The sequence below is a fragment of the Apium graveolens genome, chromosome 9 (genome assembly GCF_009905375.1).
Source record: "Apium graveolens cultivar Ventura chromosome 9, ASM990537v1, whole genome shotgun sequence".
Lineage (NCBI taxonomy): Eukaryota > Viridiplantae > Streptophyta > Magnoliopsida > Apiales > Apiaceae > Apium > Apium graveolens.
The window spans coordinates 113,039,184-113,060,602 of NC_133655.1; the positions used below are offsets into that span (position 1 = coordinate 113,039,184).

Consider the following 21,419-nt stretch of genomic DNA (forward strand, 5'->3'; position numbering starts at 1 on the left):
TCCTTAACCTTTTTCAGTATATTTTATATTCCTTTTATGATCCTCTCTTATAATCTTTGAATTCAAATCCTTTTTATCCTGTTACCTTATACTCAATTCTTTCGGTATCTGGTGGATTTTCGGGAAAAATCAAAGTGTTCGAATTTGGATTCTGACGATCTTTACATACACTTATATACCATATAGAGTACTAATAAGATCTCAGAATAACAATAGAAGAACCCCTACATAGTGTGGCATGAAAAGTTTTCTTATTGAGCATAATCAGTAAAAACTCTATTCATAAGGGTTACAAAAGTTCAAAAATTTTGGGGTTATTACACTTAGTCTTGTTATTATATAGGCATGTCTTGCACAACACAATCTTATAATCGTATAATTTCAGTGATTAATAATATATTTTCTTACCAAGTTGGTAAGGGAACGTAACTTAGATCATTATGTATAAGGGTCGAATGTGGTTAAAAAAATTCCATGTTCATTACTTGTTGTTATTACTTTTTGCATTATTTTTCTTTATTAGCTCGCTGACAACACATATTTGAACTTCACAGCAAGCTGTCTCGACAGATTGATAAATAATTGGTATATCATAAAAATTGGTATTAGTTAGGTATAACACCTATTAACCCCCTTTAAGTGTAGATTTTCATTTGGTATCCGAGCTTTGATATACAAACATTTTTATGATAGGAAAAATATCGGTCTAATGGGTGACTTATTTGTTGAAAAAACCGATTCGAGGACTCCTAATTGGATCTTACTATTAATGTTCGTTCCCTGGAGATAATAATATTATATTTTACTTTAAGACATTCGGATTATTAATATGTATGTTCTATCGATTATTTCTTTTATAATTTATTATGTCTTTATTTACTGCGATATAAATTCTAAACTAATAAATATTCTTGGAATATGAGATACATTTAATATCTCTAAATACATGACTTAGAAATAAGAGTATGAAAATAGTATCAATATTTTTAAAGGTTCATAGTCGAATATTATTATTAACGAATAATAATAATTTATTAAAACAAGTATATTTATTGGTTGATGATCACATCTCATTGATCATAGATACAGTGATATTAAAGTCAAAAACTAAAATAAAAAAACACAAGTACATATCTGTAAATTTGCTCACTTTGAAAGTTGGTGTTCTTTATAACAAATATACTAGACTTTTGGCATAGTAATAGGGGTGAAAACGAGTCGAATATGTATGAACAATAGTAAAATCAGATACAGCTCGAATTTATAAATACTTATTCGATTTCGGACCAGATTCGAATTAAAATTTCTACTCTTTGCTCATATTCGACTCGAATTCGAATACAAATACTCGCATATGATTCGGTTCGACTCGATTATGTAACGAATTTACTCGTTTTTATATATTCGGATTCGAATTTGTCTAAAATAATGCTAAAAATTTAAGAATACTCGAATAAATAAGTACAAAACTAAAGCGTGATTATTTTATAGAATATAATTTTAATATATAGGCATAACATGTAATATATATTATGAACATAATTAACGAAATCGAATTAAGTACTCTAAAATTATTTGAACTACTCTATAAATATGACCGAATATCAGAATGGTGAGATTCGACTCGATACCCGTTCGAATTTTAAAGTAGGATTCAAATTCGCTCATTTTGTATACGAATACGAATTATATTCGTTATTAACGAGTCGAATCCGAATTCGAACCCGGATTGCTCGGATTCGTTTTCAGCCCTACATAGTAATAAGTGAATAGTAGTAAGTGAGATATATGAGTTTTAACCACCTAACCAGAATAACAAGTCAAATAAGTAATCCCAGAATAATAGGTCGTGTCTAATACAAAGTGAATATTCTAACAATCTCTTAGTATATATTATACCATGACACAAGGGCAAAAAGTTCCATTTTAATAGCTGTCAAATTACCAGTGTACCCTTATTTATCTAGTAATTACAAAAAAAACCTACAAGTTTAATATAGAAAAATATTAGTTGGTATTGGGAATCGAACTCAACACCTCTAAGTTAAAAATGAGACTCCCAACTACTTATGCTAGGCTTTCATTTTGAACAAAAGTAAAATTCATTATCAATATTCGCAAGTATCCAACATTATATTAAATTCTCATTTACTCTTATAATTTATTTGATAAGGTATAAATTATACCCTTATTTATTTAATAATTACAAAAAAAATCACTAGAAGTTTAATTTAGAAAAATATTAGTTGGTGTTGGGAATCAAACTCACACTACAAGAAAAAGTTGAATAGACATCACACATTAGACACCGGTTGCTGATGCCACTAATGTTAAAAGAGGTAATAACATCACCCCTTGTTTTTCTAATGTCTTTGTTATTTGAAGATATCGATTATTTAACAACTGATGTCTAAAGTTCCCTAAAATAAAGTAACGCGGGCCACTTCTATTTGTTTCCCCCTTAATGAAATTTTACAAAACTTACCCTCGTCTGATTGCCAATTATTTCTCCCGTGTTCAGAGAAACTAAAAAACAAAAAAAGAAGTAAATCTCTACAAATCTCTCTCTCATCTCTCAACCCACCCCCACTGAATCTCTATCTTTCTCTCGCATCTCTCACCACTACAACCTTCGCTACTCTGATGACCACCACCACATCCGCTGCTTTAGTGACCACCACCGACACCAGCTCCGATGGGTTCACCATCACAATCACCTTCATCGGTCTGCTAACAATCTCTTGGTGTCTCCTTTGCATGAATACTCTTGTGGTCTTCCCTGATTTAATAGTTAAGCTTTTTTAAAATCAAAACCCTAATTTCTTAAATTGGGGATTTTTTAAATCGAAACCCTAATTTTTTAAATTGGGGTTTTTAATTTTAATGCATTTTGTTTGTTATAAGGAGTATATTTTGGGTAAGAATTAGTATGTTATTTTTGTTTACCTGGATTTATCTTTCATTTACTAATTTTTTTAATTTTGTTTTTATACATGATACTACTATTATTTGAGGTAATCTTTGGTTTATATTTAAGGTACTTTGATTGTTTGTAATTTTTTGCATTTGTCTTGTATTTTTTTGCAGTTGTCTTGTGTTGACCCATGTTTCTCTTTGGTTTCTGAAAAAAAATGGAGATGTGTTTCCAATATGAGAAAGAGTATATTTGTGTGACGCGGCCGGAACCATTGGAACCATAATGAGAGATGCAGTGAATTAAGATAATAGAGATAATGTCGATAAAGCTAGAAATACATGAGATCGGCAAGGTAATTTCCAATACTATTTGAACTTGATTTGAAAAGTCAATTGTTGCAACTTAGAACATTTGATTATTTAACAGGAGATTCTATTTTTTGTGCAGATTCCATATATTTTGTGATAGGATTGTTCGAATTTTAGGTTTAGAGAGATAATAGAAATCTGCAGACTTATAGAATGCCCAGATTATCCATTTATTTCCTCGGGGGAACTTTAGTTGCTCTCTTTTTTTCAGCTGCTCAGGCATCTCAGGTTTGTAAACATACATTTAACATATGATTATCACAGATTTTGTGTTCTTTTATGCCACTTCTTTACAAGCGGAGGCTTCTTGCATTTATATCACATAATGGGTACACTAATGATAAGTTTTAGATGTAGATTTGGCAGAGGTTTTATAATGAGGCATTGGTATCTCTGCGAAAGCCTCTTTTGAATAAACAATGTATATATTTGTTGGAATATGTGGCTGTAAATAAATATAAGCTATTTCGTTGCTGTTTATTGGTCTTAGGCCCAATTCAGTGTTTAGTAGTAGTTTAAATTTGTATGGATAACTCTAGATATTACAAGTTACTTGGTTACAGATATAACTCCTCTATCAGCGTATCTTGTTTCACTAGAACTCATAAAAAAATAAATAAATTTATTTGTTTATTATTTTGAGACATGGAATATCTTAGAGTATTTTGAAATCTTTCATTTGATCCTGCTGCTGCAATGTTAGTCCCTTAACAATATAGCAAGAATTACAGAAGGGGGGTTGAATGGAATTCTTGAACTTTTTCTTGAAATAAAAATGTTCAACTCGATTATAGATATATTTGTTTTGATTAGCACAATGCTGAATATAAACTTTAATGAATCAAAACAAGAGTAATTAAAAACAAGAGTCTTTAAAAACTTTCTGGTGGATTTAAACAATTCCACCAGAGATATATTTAATATATCGAGAGGACTCTGTGTGCAGAAATGCTCACAGCTGCTTATACAAAATAGAACTACTAAGAACACAGGAAATGCTAAAGATAGTGCTTACAAAGATTTCTCTGTGTTTGTTTCTTAGCTCTCTTAGTTGTTTTTCTATTTGCTACTCTCTTGATTTTTATATTACCAAGATTACAAAGTTAAAAGAACTGAATAAATATAAAATCTAACAGTCTTGATCTTTGCTGCTTTTCATCCTCTATTACCCAGTTAATGGGCTTTCACAGTGTGTTTGTATCTAACTCGACGGCTGTGTATCAGCTTTCACTGTTCAACTGATGTTTGAATCTTGATATGATCATCCGTCGACTTTCAGATCATCCATCGATGACTTACTTGATCATCCATCGACTGCTATTTTAAACATCCGTTGAAAGTCATTTGATCATCCGTCGAAGCTTTGTTAAGCATCCGTTGATAGCTATTTTGGCACTTGACTTCATTTCACTTATACAGAATTACAAGACATTGCTTATGTACAGTTAATCAACCTATTCTGCATATCTAGTTAAAGTCAACATGACTTATATACTACTACAGATTCTATACAAAGGTGCATACAATACTGTGCTACAAACTTATTATTACATAAGCTACTCACTCGATGGATAATAAGTTACTCATCCGTCGGGACTAAAACGAGTTATCCGTCGGGACTATAATTCTTATCCGTCGAGTGCTACATTATTTCACTAAGTAAAATTTACTTAGATGTTTTGTTTAGGTAATCATCAAGTACACAACATATTCACAATAATCTCCCCCAATTTATGTCTACTGGAATTGTAGCCATAAATTAAGAGATACTTGATGATAACAAAACATCCTAAACATATATCTTTAAAGATAAGTAGATAAAACTGAGAGTGCTTCAATTTAAACAGGATATACAAGGTTTGGCTCACAGTCAGTTCAAGATGCTCCTCTAGCCTGAGCAGATTTTTCTAGTTTCTTGAAGGTCTGGATCTTCTTCCAAGCTTTCTGTTGTTTTCTTCAATTTGATTCTGGAGCTGTCTGTGGAATTCTAATTCATCAGATTCTGAGAGATCTAACATTTCTTGTATTTCCAAGAGAGTCTCATTGCTAGAGATACTCAATTGGTCTTCTAATCTGAAGAATCTTCTCACACCCTTGTCATCCATGAATTCCATCAGCCAGTAGGGCCTTAGATGCACTCTTCTCCCTGTGTATGGGATGTTAAGAGTTTTGGGTAGTGCATCTTTGGCTCTAACACTCCTTAGCTCTTCAATCTTCTTCAATACTAATCTTCTTGCAGTTACATTAAACCCAAAGTTTTTCTTGAAGTATGAATAGACTTTGATCAACACAGCTTGGTTTTCTTGAAGTATCCTGTGAAGAGGCCACTGAATCTCTCTTCCTCCTTTGTACTTGAATACCAACCTTTCAGGTAGGTTTCTGTATGCATCAATTGCCCTTACCTCATCCAGCTCCTCCAGATAAAGGTTTAGGTCTGAGAATTCTTTGATGTCACACAAGTACAAGTAGTCTCCCTTGTTGATCTTGAGTTGAGCTTTGACTACTGCCTTGGATTTGAGAGGTGACAGCTTCACTTTCTTGACTGCCCTTGATTTTGTCCTTCTTGGCTTGGTGAGAATTGGCAAGTTGAAGTCAGGAATTGGTAATTTATCCCACTCTATTGGCTCATCCTTTGGCACAATAGGCTCTCCATGTATGTTCCTGTAGGGATCCACCACCCTTATATCTTCAAATACCACAGAGGGCTTTGATGCTTGAGTTTCAGCTTTAGTGGATTCCATTGGAAATTGATCTTCCAATTCCTTGTTAACAATATCCAACTCTCTTTTTGTTCTTTTAGCCAGTACTTTCTTTCTTGGAGATTTCTTCTGTTCTTCAATCTTCTTCTTTGATTCAGTAGCTTGAGTTGGTTGAGAGGGAATTTGTTGAGAAGAGTTCACAGCCTGTAGCTTGATCAAGATAGCAAACTGTTCTTTCTTTTGTTTAGACTTCTTTGCATTTAGAGCAGCTTGCCTCTTTTCCTGCTTCAATCTGACTTTTTCTTCTTCCTTCGCATGAGCAAATTGTGGATGTCCAGCTACCACACAAATTTCCTTCCCATTTCTGAATATCTTTCCAATTCTCTTTCTTGAGGCTGAATCAGCTGGATCTTTATAGAGGAGAATAGATCTTGACAAAAGCTTCTTTTCATCAGGCTTGGGTGTCTCATACACAGTATCCATAGGGTTCTTCAAAGATGACTTTGGATAGTTTGCCCTTGGTTTAAGAATTATCTCAGCCTTTTTAGTCTTGATGCAGGAAGATTGTCCTTTCTCTAGATAGTTCATGCTCATCTCATTCACATTGATTGGCTTGACATGAGAGTGATGGATGGCTGACTGATCTGGTTCCTTGACTAATTGAAACTTTTTCTGTATTTCCTCATCAATCTTTTTCCAGTTGATCAGAGTCAACTCTTCTTTATCAGCATCTTTCAAATTTGCTACTGCTGCATTTATAAGATCTATACCATCTACAACTGGTGGCTTGGAGATAGTAATTGAAGGTACAATTACTTTGCTGATTTGAACTAAAATGTTCTCCCCCTCAGTTGGTCCTTTCTCCCCCTTACTTGATTCTCTCTCCCCCTTTTTGTTATCATCAAGTGGAGGAGTTAGGCCTTGTGCTTTAGCCAGTTGCATGAGAAGATTTGTCTAGGTCTGTTGATTTTGAAGAAGTAGAGCCACTGAATTCTCAATAACTTGAACTCTGATCTCCAGCTTGGCTATCTTCTTGTCAGAATCTGATTCTCTTCTCAACTTTAGTAATAGATCATGCATGGTACCATATGGCATTATTGAATCCAGCTTCTCAGAGTAGTATATCTTTAAGTCAGCTATCTCCTTTTTCAATTCATCCATACTGATATTCTGTCTTGAGTGTTGGATCTTCATTAAGTGCAAAGAGTCTAGATGAGCTTTAAGAACAGCCTTGGTACCAGCATCTGAATCTTCCTGAAGGGCTTGCTGAATAGCTGTTACTTGTTTTACCAAAGAAACCTCAAATTGTCCTGGTGTAAATTCCTTTGCCCATGCCCATTCAGGTAAACTTAAAGCAGAACTTGGGCCTTCTGCTCCCCCTAAGTTCATGATACCATTCAAAGAACTAGAGTCATCATCATCAGAATTTACTCCAAATTCTTCAGATGGCTCTCCAGCTTGAGGAGGCATCCTGTTTACAACAGCTTTATCTCTTTGAAGAGATTCTGTGGTGTGCACTAAGTGCAAAGTCTGCTCTGCCTCCACATTGCCCTGAGCAGCCAACAGTTGATAGGCTGAAACAGGGTGAGTAAAAGTGTCAGCATCCAAGGAAATGTTATCAATTACAGCTTTGTAATTTTGCTGAAATTGTCTTTCCTTTTCAGCATCATCCACAATCATTGACTCACTAGCAATGGCTGGTTCCATCCTTATTTCTCCAGTACCTGCTTTTCTCTCATGTTCTCTCTTTTGTTGCATCAGGGTCTCACCCTGGCTCCCCACCCTCACACCCTCACCTTCACCTACTAAGGTGGAACTCCTCTCACTCACTTTTGCCAATCTTGAATGAATGGATTGCTGAGATTCACTCTTTTCCTCTCCTTTTACCTGGGAGCAACCCAGCCTCTCACTCAATGCACTCTCCTCTCTCAGTCCTAAGAGTGATTGTATTACCACCAAATCTTCTGCACTTGAAATTATTGAAGTTTGAAGTTGTGCAGAGACACTCGACGGATAAGTGATATCCGTCGGGTGAGTGGTAAAGCTATCCGACGGATAACTGCTGTTAAGCTTATCCGTCGGGATACAATCACTACTCGACGGATGAGCAATATCCATCGAGAGAGTGGAAATGAATGAGGTGGAAAGAGAAACTATTGTTGACTCTGTGTTGATTGAAGTTATTTGAGGCACAGATGTCACAATAGAATCAGAAAAAATTGGCAAGTGAGCCAACAAATCATCTAAAAGATGATGCTCACTTGCACTGGATTTTGGCTTCGCCAACAGAGTTAAAGTAGGGGAATCAGGAATTGAAGTGTTTATCATGTCCACTTCCAGTGAGTTGGTTGGTGAGTATTGTGTTTCAGTGGCTTCTATAATGAGAGATTTTGGTTGTGACTCCACATTTATTGGAGCCACATCAATCTGAATTTGAGAAGGTGCAGGGACTGTGTCTTTAGCACCAGTTTGCACTAATTGTGTGCCCTGTGCATCCCCAGTTGTTTTGGATTTCTTCTTTCTAGTATAAGTTTGGTGTGAGCTTGTGTCCCTAACCCTCTTGGCCTATGCTCTTGGATGAGAGCTTTGTTCAATAGCCACATCCTTTTGGGAGGATGCAGCTAGAAGTGAGCTTCTGTCCTTTTGAAGCACTGCAGTTTGTTGGGAAACTGCAGTGTGGCTAGGCTGGGATTCACTCATCTCTCCAACCTTATCCTTGGGGTTTCTTTGATGTTCACCCCTTCCCTCACCTATCTTACCCTCCTTCACACTCCCCTCTTTGGCTTTGGTAGATTTTTCAGCTGGTACCTTTTGAGAGATACCAGAGGGGGTTTTCTTTGATTTGGATTTGGGAATTGCAGTTGTTTTGGCAGCTTTGGCAGGCAACTGTTTGGTCATTTTCACAGTTGCCATATCTATGGCTGAAGTCAAAAAAATAGAAGAGATTGGAATAGTTGAGGGTATGGATAAACTTACCTTACTTACCTGAGGTGTCAGCATTACAGGAAAATAGAACATTGGCACATCCTTGTGATGGTTGGCTCTGTTCAAGTCTGCAATGATTCTTCTCTCTTGAACCCAACAAGCTAATTTGTTGTTTGGGTTCTCAAGTTCAATCTCTTGACAAAGATGGGTAGCCAAAAGCATAAAAAATCTAGCATAGTAAATATTCTTTCCTCTTTTGGCTAAGTCACCTAATTTAAAACCTAACTCATACACAACAAGGTCACTGAAATTATAATATTTGTCTGTAACTAGCATGTATAGCATGTTAAGCATGGAAATGTTCACAGAATCAAAATTACTGATTTTTCCAGAAAAGACTTTAGTTACTACATCACGCAAGTAACTCCATTCCTTCCTAAGACCTAGTCTTCTAATTTCACTTAGTTTTGCAGTAGAAAGTGCATAATGAATGGAATTAAGCATATTGACAATATCAGTGTCAGTGTGTGGTGCAGTTACATTATCATCAGGAATCTTGAAACATGCTTTTATTACATCACTATTGATACAGAAATCATTACCTTTGATGGTCAGAGTGATGGTTTTGTCAGTAGAGTTGTAGATTGCTGTTGTCCACATTTCCTCAACAACTTCACAATAGATTGTGGGTGATTCCAGCATAGCAAAACTTAACTTGCAGTTCTTTACGAAGTCCATTATCTTATGATAGTCTTCAGATTGCTGAATCCCCTTATTAACCAAGGCAGTGAAGTTGTTCTTCTCATAGATGAACCCAGTCTGTGACATGATCTTTACTACGGGTGCCATTGTTAAGGAAGAAAAGCTTGAAGAGAAAGAGGATTTTTGCTTGAGAGAGAATGAAATAACACAGTTGAATTTGAGAATGATAAAAGAAAATGATTAGAATGAAATAGGCTTTTATACTTTGCTCAGACTCAACGGATGAAAATAATAAAGAGAAGTAAATTACCCAATAGAAATTGCCTAAAACGACCGTTTTAAAATAAGCTTTAAAAATTCCACCCATAATCCGTCGTGTAATGCTTATAAACTGTAAGTATACTCGATGGATAATGTTCAGGGAATTAACGGTTCAGATTTAGATACTTCGACGGATGAGGATAAAATGTTATCCGTCGAGCTTTAAAATATTCCAGAAAAGTAATTGATTTTTATTTACAATTTGTATATTGACGGATGACTCAACCCGATGGATAATGGTCATCCGTCGAGATACAAATTTTGACTTAGCCAAAATTTCATCCAAGACTAAAAATCAACTAAATTTCTGGCTTCTTTACAAATTGCAAGAATAATACAGATAAATTCAAGAGTAATTAAGCATACCTAACTCACTTACCAACCTAGAAAAGGTGGATTCATCCAGTGGCTTGGTAAAAATATCTGCAAGTTGCTTCTCACTTGGAACAAAATGTAACTCTATAGTACCATTCATTACATGTTCCCTTATGAAATGGTACTTGATGTCTATATGCTTTGTCCTTGAATGTTGCACTGGATTTTCAGTGATGGCAATTGCACCTGTGTTATCACAGAAAATAGGAATCCTTTCAACTTGCAAACCATAGTCTAGCAATTGATTTTTCATCCATAAAATATGTGCACAACAACTGCCAGCAGCAATATATTCAGCTTCAGCTGTGGAAGTAGAAACTGAATTTTGCTTTTTACTGAACCAGGACACAAGCTTGTCTCCTAAAAATTGACAGGTTCCTGTTGTGCTTTTTCTATCAATTCTGCAACCTGCATAATCTGCATCTGAATAACCAGTTAGATCAAAACCAGAATCTCTAGGATACCAAATGCCAAGGTTTGGTGTTCCTTTGAGATATCTGAAAATTCTTTTAATAGCTATCAAATGAGACTCTCTAGGATCAGCCTGAAATCTAGCACACAAATATGTAGCAAACATTATATCTGGCCTACTGGCTGTTAAGTATAGAAGTGAGCCAACCATGCCTCTATAACTTGAAATGTCCACAGACTTTTCAGTAGTGTTTAGTTCAAGCTTAGTTGCAGTGGCCATGGGAGTTTTTACAGATGTGCAATCCATTAGATCAAACTTCTTTAAAAGATCAAAAATATATTTAGTTTGACTAATGAATATTCCATCACTAACTTGCTTAACTTGTAAACCAAGAAAGTAAGTTAGTTCTCCCATCATACTCATTTCATACTTGCTTTGCATCAGTTTGGCAAACTTTTTACAAAGTTTCTCATCTGTAGAGCCAAAAATAATATCATCTACATAAATTTGAACAAGTATGTTAGAGCCATTCACATTTCTGAAAAATAAAGTTTTATCTACAATACCTCTTGTGCAGTGACTTTCCAAAAGGAACTTTGATAAAGTGTCATACCAGGCTCTAGGTGCTTGCTTCAGTCCATAAAGTGCTTTCAGTAGATAATAGACATACTCTGGGAAATTTGGATCTTCAAAGCCAGGAGGTTGACTTACATACACTTCTTCCTCCAAATCTCCATTCAGAAAGGCACTTTTGACATCCATTTGATAGACTTTGAAATTGGCATGGGCTGCATAGGCTAAGAAGATTCTGATGGCTTCAAGTCTTGCAACAGGAGCAAATGTTTCATCATAATCTATCCCTTCTTGCTGACAATAGCCTTTAGCAACCAATCTTGCTTTATTCCTTACTACTATGCCATTTTCATCCATCTTGTTTCTGAATACCCATTTGGTGTCTATTGGATTCTTTCCTTTAGGCTTGGGTACCAGCTTCCATACTTTATTCCTTTCAAATTGGTTTAGCTCCTCTTGCATAGCTAAAATCCAATCAGGATCTAATAAGGCTTCTTCTACCTTATTTGGTTCTTCCTTAGACAGGAAGCTGTTGTATAGACATTCTTCTTGAGTTGCTCTCCTGGTTTGAACTCTGGAAGAAACATCACCAATAATCAGTTCAAAGGGGTGATCTTTTGTCCATTTTCTTGGTTGAGGTAGATTAGCCCTAGATGAAGAGACCTCAATGTTGTCTTGATGTGTGATTGAGTTTTGATTGCTAGAAACTCCCCCTGAGTTTGTGGATCTTTGATTTAAGATTGGGGTGCTTTCTATGGGTGATCTGCCTTGACTTCCTGCTCCTTTTGATAACCCGACGGATGGTGAATTTTGAGTATCGATGGATGAGGCAGGTTGTCTTCCGACGGATAATACAGATTGCCTTCCGACGGATGAAGCATTATGTAACTCGACGGATGTTGAGTTTTGTGCTTCATTTGTAGTAGATTTGTCTGCATTATCCTTAGACACTTTTTCTTGATCACTCTCATCATCACTTTCATCACTGACCATCTCAATATTGTCAAATTTGAGGCTCTCATGGTAATCTCCATCTTTTAGTCCTTCAATCTTTTTATCATCAAACACAACATGTATAGATTCAACAACAATGTTGGTTCTTAGATTGTAGACTCTATATGCTTTACCAACAGCATATCCAACAAAAATTCCTTCATCTGCTTTAGCATCAAACTTCCCATTTTGATCAGTTTGATTTCTCAGAATATAGCATTTACAGCCAAAGACATGAAGAAAGTTCAGAGTTGGCTTCTTGTTTTTGAACAATTGATAAGGTGTCTTGCATTTTGCTTGATTAATCAGAGAGATGTTCTGAGTGTAGCATGCAGTGTTGACAGCTTCAGCCCAGAAATATGTTGGTAATTTTGATTCTTCAAGCATTGTCCTTACAGCTTCAATAAGAGATCTATTCTTTCTTTCTACTACTTCATTCTGTTATGGAGTCCTTGCTGCTGAAAACTCATGCAAGATCCCATTTTCCTCACAGAATGCTCTCATGACATAGTTCTTGAACTCAGTTCCATTGTCACTCCTGATTCTTCTAACTTTGAAATCAGGATGATTGTTAACTTGCCTTATGTGATTGATGATGATTTCACTAGCTTCATCTTTGGACTTTAGGAAATAGGTCCAAGAGAACTTTGAGAAATCATCTACAATTACTAGGCAAAATCTTTTCTTTGAGATTGCCAATACATTGACTGGTCCAAACAAATCCATGTGAAGCAGTTGCAGAGGTTCTTCAATTGCTGAAACAAGTTTCTTCCTGAAAGATGCTTTAATTTGCTTCCCTTTTTGGCAGGCATCACACAGTCCATCCTTTGTAAACTCCGCCAGAGGAATGCCTCTAACCAGCTCTTTTTTTACCAGCTCATTCATGGTCTTGAAGTTCAAATGGGATAGCTTCTTGTGCCATAGCCAACTTTCATCTTGACTTGCTTTACTGAGAAGACAAGTTACAGATTCTGCTTTAGTTGAGTTGAAGTCAGCTAGATACACATTTCCTCTTCTCACACCAGTGAGAACCACTTTGTTGTTTTGATTATTAATCACAACACAGGTTTCTTTGTTGAAGGTTACTGAGTTGCCTTTATCACAAAGCTGGCTGATACTCAACAGATTGTGTTTGAGACCATCCACTAAGGCAACCTCTTCAATGATGACATTGTCCTTTGAAATCAAGCCATATCCCACAGTATAACCTTTGCTGTCATCTCCAAAAGTGATACTTGGGCCAGCTCTCTCTTCAAACTCTGTGAGCAGGGTAGAATCACTAGTCATGTGTCTTGAACAACCACTATCCAAGTACCAAAGATTCCTTCTGTTTCCCTGCACACATCAAAATCAAATCAAGTTGATTTTGGTACCCAAGTACCTTGGGTCCTGCCTTATTAGCTTTCTTCTTCTGTTTCATAGGTCTTAACTCATTTGACTTAGGAATTTCAGATTCTTCCTTAGTCATTTGGGTTGGGCCTTTGAAACCACTAGATGCAACAGAATTATTATGCATGTTATGGCTAACAGAAAATGGCATGCTTGGTGCAAACATGTTATTCCAGTAAGGCATGCTAAATGGCATTTGAGGCATATTATATGCAGCATAATATGGATTAGGTGCAAATGGCATGTTAGCAAACTGTGCGTTCATGTTCTGTGTAGGCATAGCATTAACAGGCATAGGAGGCATGGCATTCATGTTAGAGAATTGAGGCTGAACAGACATGGGAGTAGGCATGGCAAATTTGCAATTATCAGACAAATGATTTACACTATCACATTTGACACAGATTTTTCTAGGAGCATATTTGTCATGTGTGTAGTTATTATGTTTGTTAATCCCTACTTTACCATTCCTATTGTTTTTCCTTTTAGTCTCTGTTTTTACCTCTATCTTCTCAAGTCTGTCACTCAACTGTTTGACAGTCATGTGACCAACATTAGCCTTCTTCCCTTTCTTGGCTTGACTTGACTCCCCTGAAACAAAGTTCTTGGAAACAGACCCATACTTTTCATTTAGCTTGGTTAATTTAGCTTTGCTAATGGGTTTGCTCACAGCCGACGGATTAGGATTTTTATCATTCGACGGATAACACATTTTGTTATCCGACGGATAGTCCTCATCATCCGTCGAGACATCTGTCAGCAATCCATCTACCAAAATAGGTTCTAGTTTCTCCTTATTCTTTTTCCAGGCTTCATCACAAAAGGACTCAATTCCTTGAACCTTGGTGATTTGAGCATGAACATCTCTGGATGTTTTCCATGCTTTAATCACCTCCTGTTCACGATCAAGCTGCTTCTTTAAAATTTCTTCCTTTTTCAAGGACTCAGTTAATTCCTCCTTAGCAATTCTACACTCAATTTTTAGTTTCTCAAACTCAACAAACTGAGACTCAAGCACATTATTCCTCTCACTCAAAAACAAGTTGTTTTCTTTGATTTTAGCATTTTCTTTAGTGAGGGACTTAAGTGTAACACGCAAATGATACAATTCTGTAGACATGTCATTTATTGCATCATTACACTCAGCTTTAGATAAATGTGCAAGGTTTGTAGTAATTACCTGATTGCTTGAGGAACTTGTCTCTGTTTCATCAGATTTGGCCATAAGGGCTAGATTGACATAGCTGACATCCTCATCTTCATCCAAACCATCAGCTGCCCAGTCATTCTCTTGTGTAATAAAAGCCCTTTCCTTCTGTTTGAGTAGATCAAAGTATTTTTGCTTATAATCCACATACTCAAATCTCTTCTTACTGGAATCTGACTTTCTACACTCATTTGCAAAATGCCCTGCCAAGCCACATTTGAAACACTTGAATTTTGACTTATCCACCATGTTTCTATTTGGATTGGCAGCTCCAAAGTTCTTCTTGAACTTGAGCTTGGCAAATCTTCTTGAAAGGAATGCTAGGTGCTCATCAATGTCCTCCATGTCATCTTGACTCAAAGAATCTTCACTTTCTGCAGCTAGCCCTTTACCCTTGCTTTCACAGGCCTTTGAAGTTGATTCCACAGCTTCCATCTTCACTTCCTTCTCCTTTTCCAGTTCAGCCACTAGTGCAATGGATCCTCCTTTCTTCTTTCCTCTCTCCATTCTTTCATCCTACTCTATTTCAAGCTCATAGGTCTTCAGAATGCCATACAGTCTCTCCAAAGTAAACTCCTTATAATCTTGAGAGTTTCTTAATGAGACTATCATTGGTTTCCATTCCTTTGGAAGAGATCTGAGAAATTTCAGATTGGAGTCTTTAGTCTGATAGACTCTTTCATGCAATTTAAGAGCATTTAGTAGCTTTTGGAATCTACTAAAAATGTCAGTGAGTGACTCACTTTCTTCATTGTGAAAATGCTCATATTGCTGAATCAAGAGCTGCATTTTATTTTCTCTTACTTGCTCAGTACCATCACAGATTATCTGTATTGTGTCCCAAACTTCCTTGGCAGTCTTGCAGTTGATGATGTTATCAAACATATCTGCATCAACACCATTGAACAGACTGTTCATGGCCTTTTTATCTTTCCTGACTTGTTCAAGATCAGGTTCAGACCATTCATGCCTTGGCTTTGGAACAGATGGTTCATTTCATGTTGCAGCTCTCATTGGAACATGAGGGCCTCTTTCTATGCATTCCACATAGGCCTCATCTTGAGAAAGCATATGAAGATGCATCTTTACCTTCCAATGATGGTAATTATCTTTATCAAGAAAAGGAATCTTGACTCCAACATCTTTCTTGTTCATCTTGCTGTATTGTTTTGATCTTTAAACTCTTTGTAGATTAAGAGCCTGCTCTGATACCAATTGTTAGTCCCTTAACAATATAGCAAGAATTACAGAAGGGGGGTTGAATGGAATTCTTGAACTTTTTCTTGAAATAAAAATGTTCAACTCGATTATAGATATATTTGTTTTGATTAGCACAATGTGGAATATAAACTTTAATGAATCAAAACAAGAGTAATTAAAAACAAGAGTCTTTAAAAACTTTCTGGTGGATTTAAACAATTCCACCAGAGATATATTTAATATATCGAGAGGACTCTGTGTGCAGAAATGCTCACAGCTGCTTATACAAAATAGAACTACTAAGAACACAGGAAATGCTAAAGATAGTGCTTACAAAGATTTTTATGTGTTTGTTTCTTAGCTCTCTTAGTTGTTTTTCTATTTGCTACTCTCTTGGTTTTTATATTACCAAGATTACAAAGTCAAAAGAACTGAATAAATATAAAATCTAACAGTCTTGATCTTTGTTGCTTTTCGTCCTCTATTACCCAGTTAATGGGCTTCCACAGCGTGTTTGTATCCAACTCGACGGCTGTGTGTCAGCTTTCACTGTTCAACTGATGTTTGAATCTTGATATGATCATCCGTCGACTTTCAGATCATCCGTCGATGACTTACTTGATCATCTGTCGACTGCTATTTTAAACATCCGTTGAAAGTCATTTGATCATCCGTCGAAGCTTTGTTAAGCATCCGTTGATAGCTATTTTGGCACTTGACTTTATTTCACTTATACAGAATTACAAGACATTGCTTATGTACAGTTAATCAACCTATTCTGCATATCTAGTTAAAGTCAACATGACTTATATACTACTACAGATTCTATACAAAGGTGCATACAACACTGTGCTACAAACTTATTATTACATAAGCTACTCACTCGATGGATAATAAGTTACTCACCCGTCGGGACTAAAATGAGTTATCCGTCGGGACTATAATTCTTATCCGTCGAGTGCTACATTATTTCACTAAGTAAAATTTACTTAGATGTTTTGTTTAGGTAATCATCAAGTACACAACATGCAATTTTCTTGTTGTAGCTTCTTGGACAGAGCAGTGGATTTCAGGTGGCGGCAACTCATCGACCATGTACAAAAGGCCTTTGGCTTGGGATGGTAACGATAGGCAGAATCAAGTGTTGCGAGCTCGAGAGATTGATCCCAAGTCTTTAATTATTGAGGTTTGGTTTATTGTCTGAACGATTCTCTTTGGTTTTCTTCCTGTCTTAATAGGTTTACTTAAGAAAATGCACTTAATGTCTTTCTTAACTTGAAAAAAAATACGAACTTAAACGCAGATTGATCTTCCTTGTGATTTTTGCAGGCTTATGAGAAGGGTTTGATGATTGCATTGATTCCATTTACTTCAAAGGTATGTTTCTGGTTGCAATTGTTAGCTAGTATTTTCGGTGGCCTCAACACCATTAAAGGAGTTTCAGCATTCTAAAACTGCTCAGTCCACTTTGACATGCGGGTACACTATCAAATATTGTTCTAGATAACAAGGCACTTCCAGAAAATAAGGCACTTCCAGAAAAGGATCGGTATTTCCATCTAGTGAGTCATCTTTATGCAAGTAAGCTACTAACATCAATATATAATTCCTTAAGCGTTGGGCGTTGACACTATAGCTCTGGGCAATAGTGTGTACTTCTTAGTTCACTATTAAATTCAAATATCAGATGATATTGCTCTGACTTAGGGTTTTGTATTTGTAGCTGTAACATTATAAATACATTTAATATATTAGTATTGTAAAAGTTGCATACATATATGATTATTGGTGACCCATATATGGAGTTATAAACTAGATAACAACTTCATTGATTTCTACCTTTTACCTTAACTTTGATTTCAGATCTCATTCAGATGCTAAGCCTATTTCTCCACTTTCCCATGTTCCTGCTTGGAAAGAGGATTTTTCTCGGATAAAGTTAACATCATTCGATAAATTGTTACAACAAATATGCAGTTCAATAAAGAATGTGAGGCTTTGAACAGAACCAACCCAAAGAACCGGAGTTTCTAGAATGGCACCCGATGCAGCGTAAGTTTCCTCTTTCTCTTGTTTGTTCTGTAATATATTATTTAACAATGTCAAGTAACCAACTCATCCAACATCTTTAGGGGAAGGCCTGAAATGGATCAAATATTATTTAACACCTCTTCTCAATCATACGATTGAACAGACATACATCAGACTGAATAAAACAGACAAATAAATGGTTATATTAAATATTGTCTCTGCATTTCCTCTTTGCCATAGGCTTACACTGCATATTGAATGGGTTTACTATTGTTTCTTATTTGGTACTTGCATGATGGTATTTATGTGCATATTATAGCCACTAACTTAATCACTAGAACAAAGATAACAATGCTGATACTCTAGTAAATGTGATATCAATCTTAAGAATCCTGCGGGCATGTATGCTAATACATATATTGGTTCGAGAGTTCAAATATAACAAATACTATACGAGTAGACATGACACATTTGTAGTAGATATATTGACACGGTTATGATAATATTTTGAATTACTTTCATATCTTTTCTGAAACTATAGTTAGATATTTACCTTTCGTAAATTGAAGAGATTAGGCAGCTAAGCCAATTGAGTAAGAAGCGGATTCAAGGAGAGACCACAAATTTGAAAATTATTATTTTTATTACTTTGGAGATTTGAAAATTATTATTGTTATTCACATTTTTTGTCAAATAAAACTTATTAAGATCTTGAACCATTTTGAAATTGCAGAAGGGGATGATTAAAAGCTCTAGCGAAAGTCGTCCACCTCTTCCAAACACCAGATTTTCTTTCAATCGGATCTCAAAGAGGCCAACACAGAAGAAAGTGCAGATACCGTCTGATCCACCTGTATACAACGCCATAGTCATGATGTCAAAGCGCTAATATGAGTATACGTGTACAAGCTATTAATCTTTCAAAGAAGAACGCAGGGTATTCTAAGTCAAAACACAAAACTCATGTTCCTTCACTTCTTTTTGGAGCTAAGTTGTTATGGCGCTTGTTTACTTATTTATTTCTTTTAGTGTGAAAGCTGATTTTTTGGGGTATTCATTTGAGTAATAAAATTTTCAATGTAAGATGCAGTTTATTTTGATGGTGATAAAGGACCAGACTATGTATTTAAGCATGTATTTAAATCCTATTATTTCTTTAGTTTATCTGAGTGCAAGTTCAGTATATTTGATATATGTTAGTTATAAAAGCAATTGTACATCAATTTTAATGAAGAAAAAGTGATGTCAAAAAGTTAATGTATATCGCTTTTAGATAAAAAACTGATGTCAAAGACTGACATGTTCATTGAACATAGACATCACTTTGTTTGGGATAAAACTGATGTCTATGTGCCAATATAGACATCACTTTTAAAGAAGAAAAATTGATATCAAAAAAGTTAATGTACATCGCTTTTAGATAAACAACTGATGTCAAAGACTGATATCTTTAAGTCTAAATTGAACATAGACATCAGTTTTAGACATCACTTTATTTGGGATAAAACTGATGTCTATGTGCCAATATAGACATCACCTTTCACTAAAGAAATCGATGTTTAATATCTGATTTTACATCACCTAAATGAAAATATTCGATGTCTATGTGGAAAAAAACATAGCTCATTATATGTTTAATCTGTTTTAATAGGTGTAATTTATTTATTAAATTATTTATTTCTAACATTTTTTGTAAAAAAACAATGCATGGACATCAGTTTTTTTGCCAAAAACGATGTCTAAGCAAGTAAAGACATCAGGTTATGGCCAATGTCTAGAATAGACATCACCGACATCAACATCGGTTGCCAAACATAGACATCAGCCAAAAACCGATGTCTATGGACAATTTTCTTGTAGCGTCAACACCTCAAAGTCAAAAGTGAGACTCTCAACCACTTATGCTAGACATTCATTTTGAACAAAAATAAAATTTATTATTAATATTCGCAAGTACCCTACATTCTATTAAATTCTTATCTACTCCTATAATTTATTTAATAAGGCATAATATTTGTTTATACAAGTACCTTAAAATCATATTTGTAACGAATTTTTTTTTCAAATTTAACCATAATGGAGAACATATCCTCGAAAAATAAGCAGATACACAAAATATTATAAATGACTTATATCAATATCTTTTATAATACGGATATATTAATTACATTAAGTATGGAATGATACAAATATTATATTCTACTAAATAACAAATCGCATAATTTATCAATATTCAACATGGATATACTAATTCTTTTGGAAAAGAAAGTAATATAAATTAAGGTTGTTTGAGTTAAAAATATTTCATACTCGGATTAACCAATATCAATTTGAGTTTTTTGCTACATATTAGTTATGAATTAAATAATTAGATAGATTTATATGCATAATCAAATTAATATATATAATTAAGATAAAATTATGATAATGTATAAAAAAAATTGGATCAAAACGTATAGTTGATTTAACATATATTTGCATGAATAAGATATTACACGTGTATACAATACAATTAAAATGTATATTTTCCTCTGAAGAAATTTTGCATTATATTAATGGAACCTTGGTTAGGGATCGATTATTATGTTACATACTCAATCTAATTTAGAATTATTCAATTACAAAATCATTTCAAATAGAAAAATACTAGATGTACAAAAGTACATGTGTCAGGTTTTTATTGGTTAAATGTAAATGGACCTCATACATTCACACTAATAGCATCAATTAAATTATTTCATAATGCCACAGCACCCCTACCACGTCAATTTGTAACAATTTTTTGCAACTTTTTTTGTACCTCTAGCATTACTATTTCAAGTATATGAAGCAAATATAGGAATGTTGAAGTCATTTCTAATTTTGAGTAAATAAATTAAATAATTTTACTATTAATTAAAATATATAATTTTAATATTGGTATAGTGAAAATGATACATAATTTATTGTAAAAGGCTAATAAAACAATTTTGTAACAAAAAATAAATTAAACTAAAAATTTAAACACAATTAATAATATAACAAGAAATAAATTTAAATTTAAGGACAAGGACAAGGACAAGGAAAATCAATAAAATGACTACGAAGTTACCTTTTAACTCTCTTATATTTCCAAAGGTGTCATTTAACATACCAAATCGAAAAAAAAGAGTATTCGAGACCTTTATTGATACAAGTAAATAATTAATGTGTATCAAATTTTTAGCTTTTTCGGATTGAATTATGATGGGTTGTTAGGTCGAGTATGCATTCAATGGTGGGTTTAGATGTTATAAATGATATTAGAGTTACATCCGACTGGAAGTGC

The 21,419-nt window shown here is 34.8% G+C and overlaps 1 protein-coding gene across 1 annotated transcript; it reads left to right on the top strand.

Annotated features, from left to right (window-relative positions):
• Positions 1–2,527: 2,527 nt before the first annotated feature.
• Positions 2,528–17,644, top strand: LOC141682976 (uncharacterized). Its single transcript, XM_074487662.1, has 5 exons — positions 2,528–2,725; positions 3,088–3,269; positions 3,365–3,513; positions 17,088–17,267; positions 17,411–17,644. Exons 3-5 carry the CDS (start codon positions 3,439–3,441, stop codon positions 17,531–17,533), a joined length of 378 nt encoding a protein of 125 aa, XP_074343763.1. The 5' UTR covers positions 2,528–2,725; positions 3,088–3,269; positions 3,365–3,438; the 3' UTR covers positions 17,534–17,644.
• Positions 17,645–21,419: the final 3,775 nt, after the last annotated feature.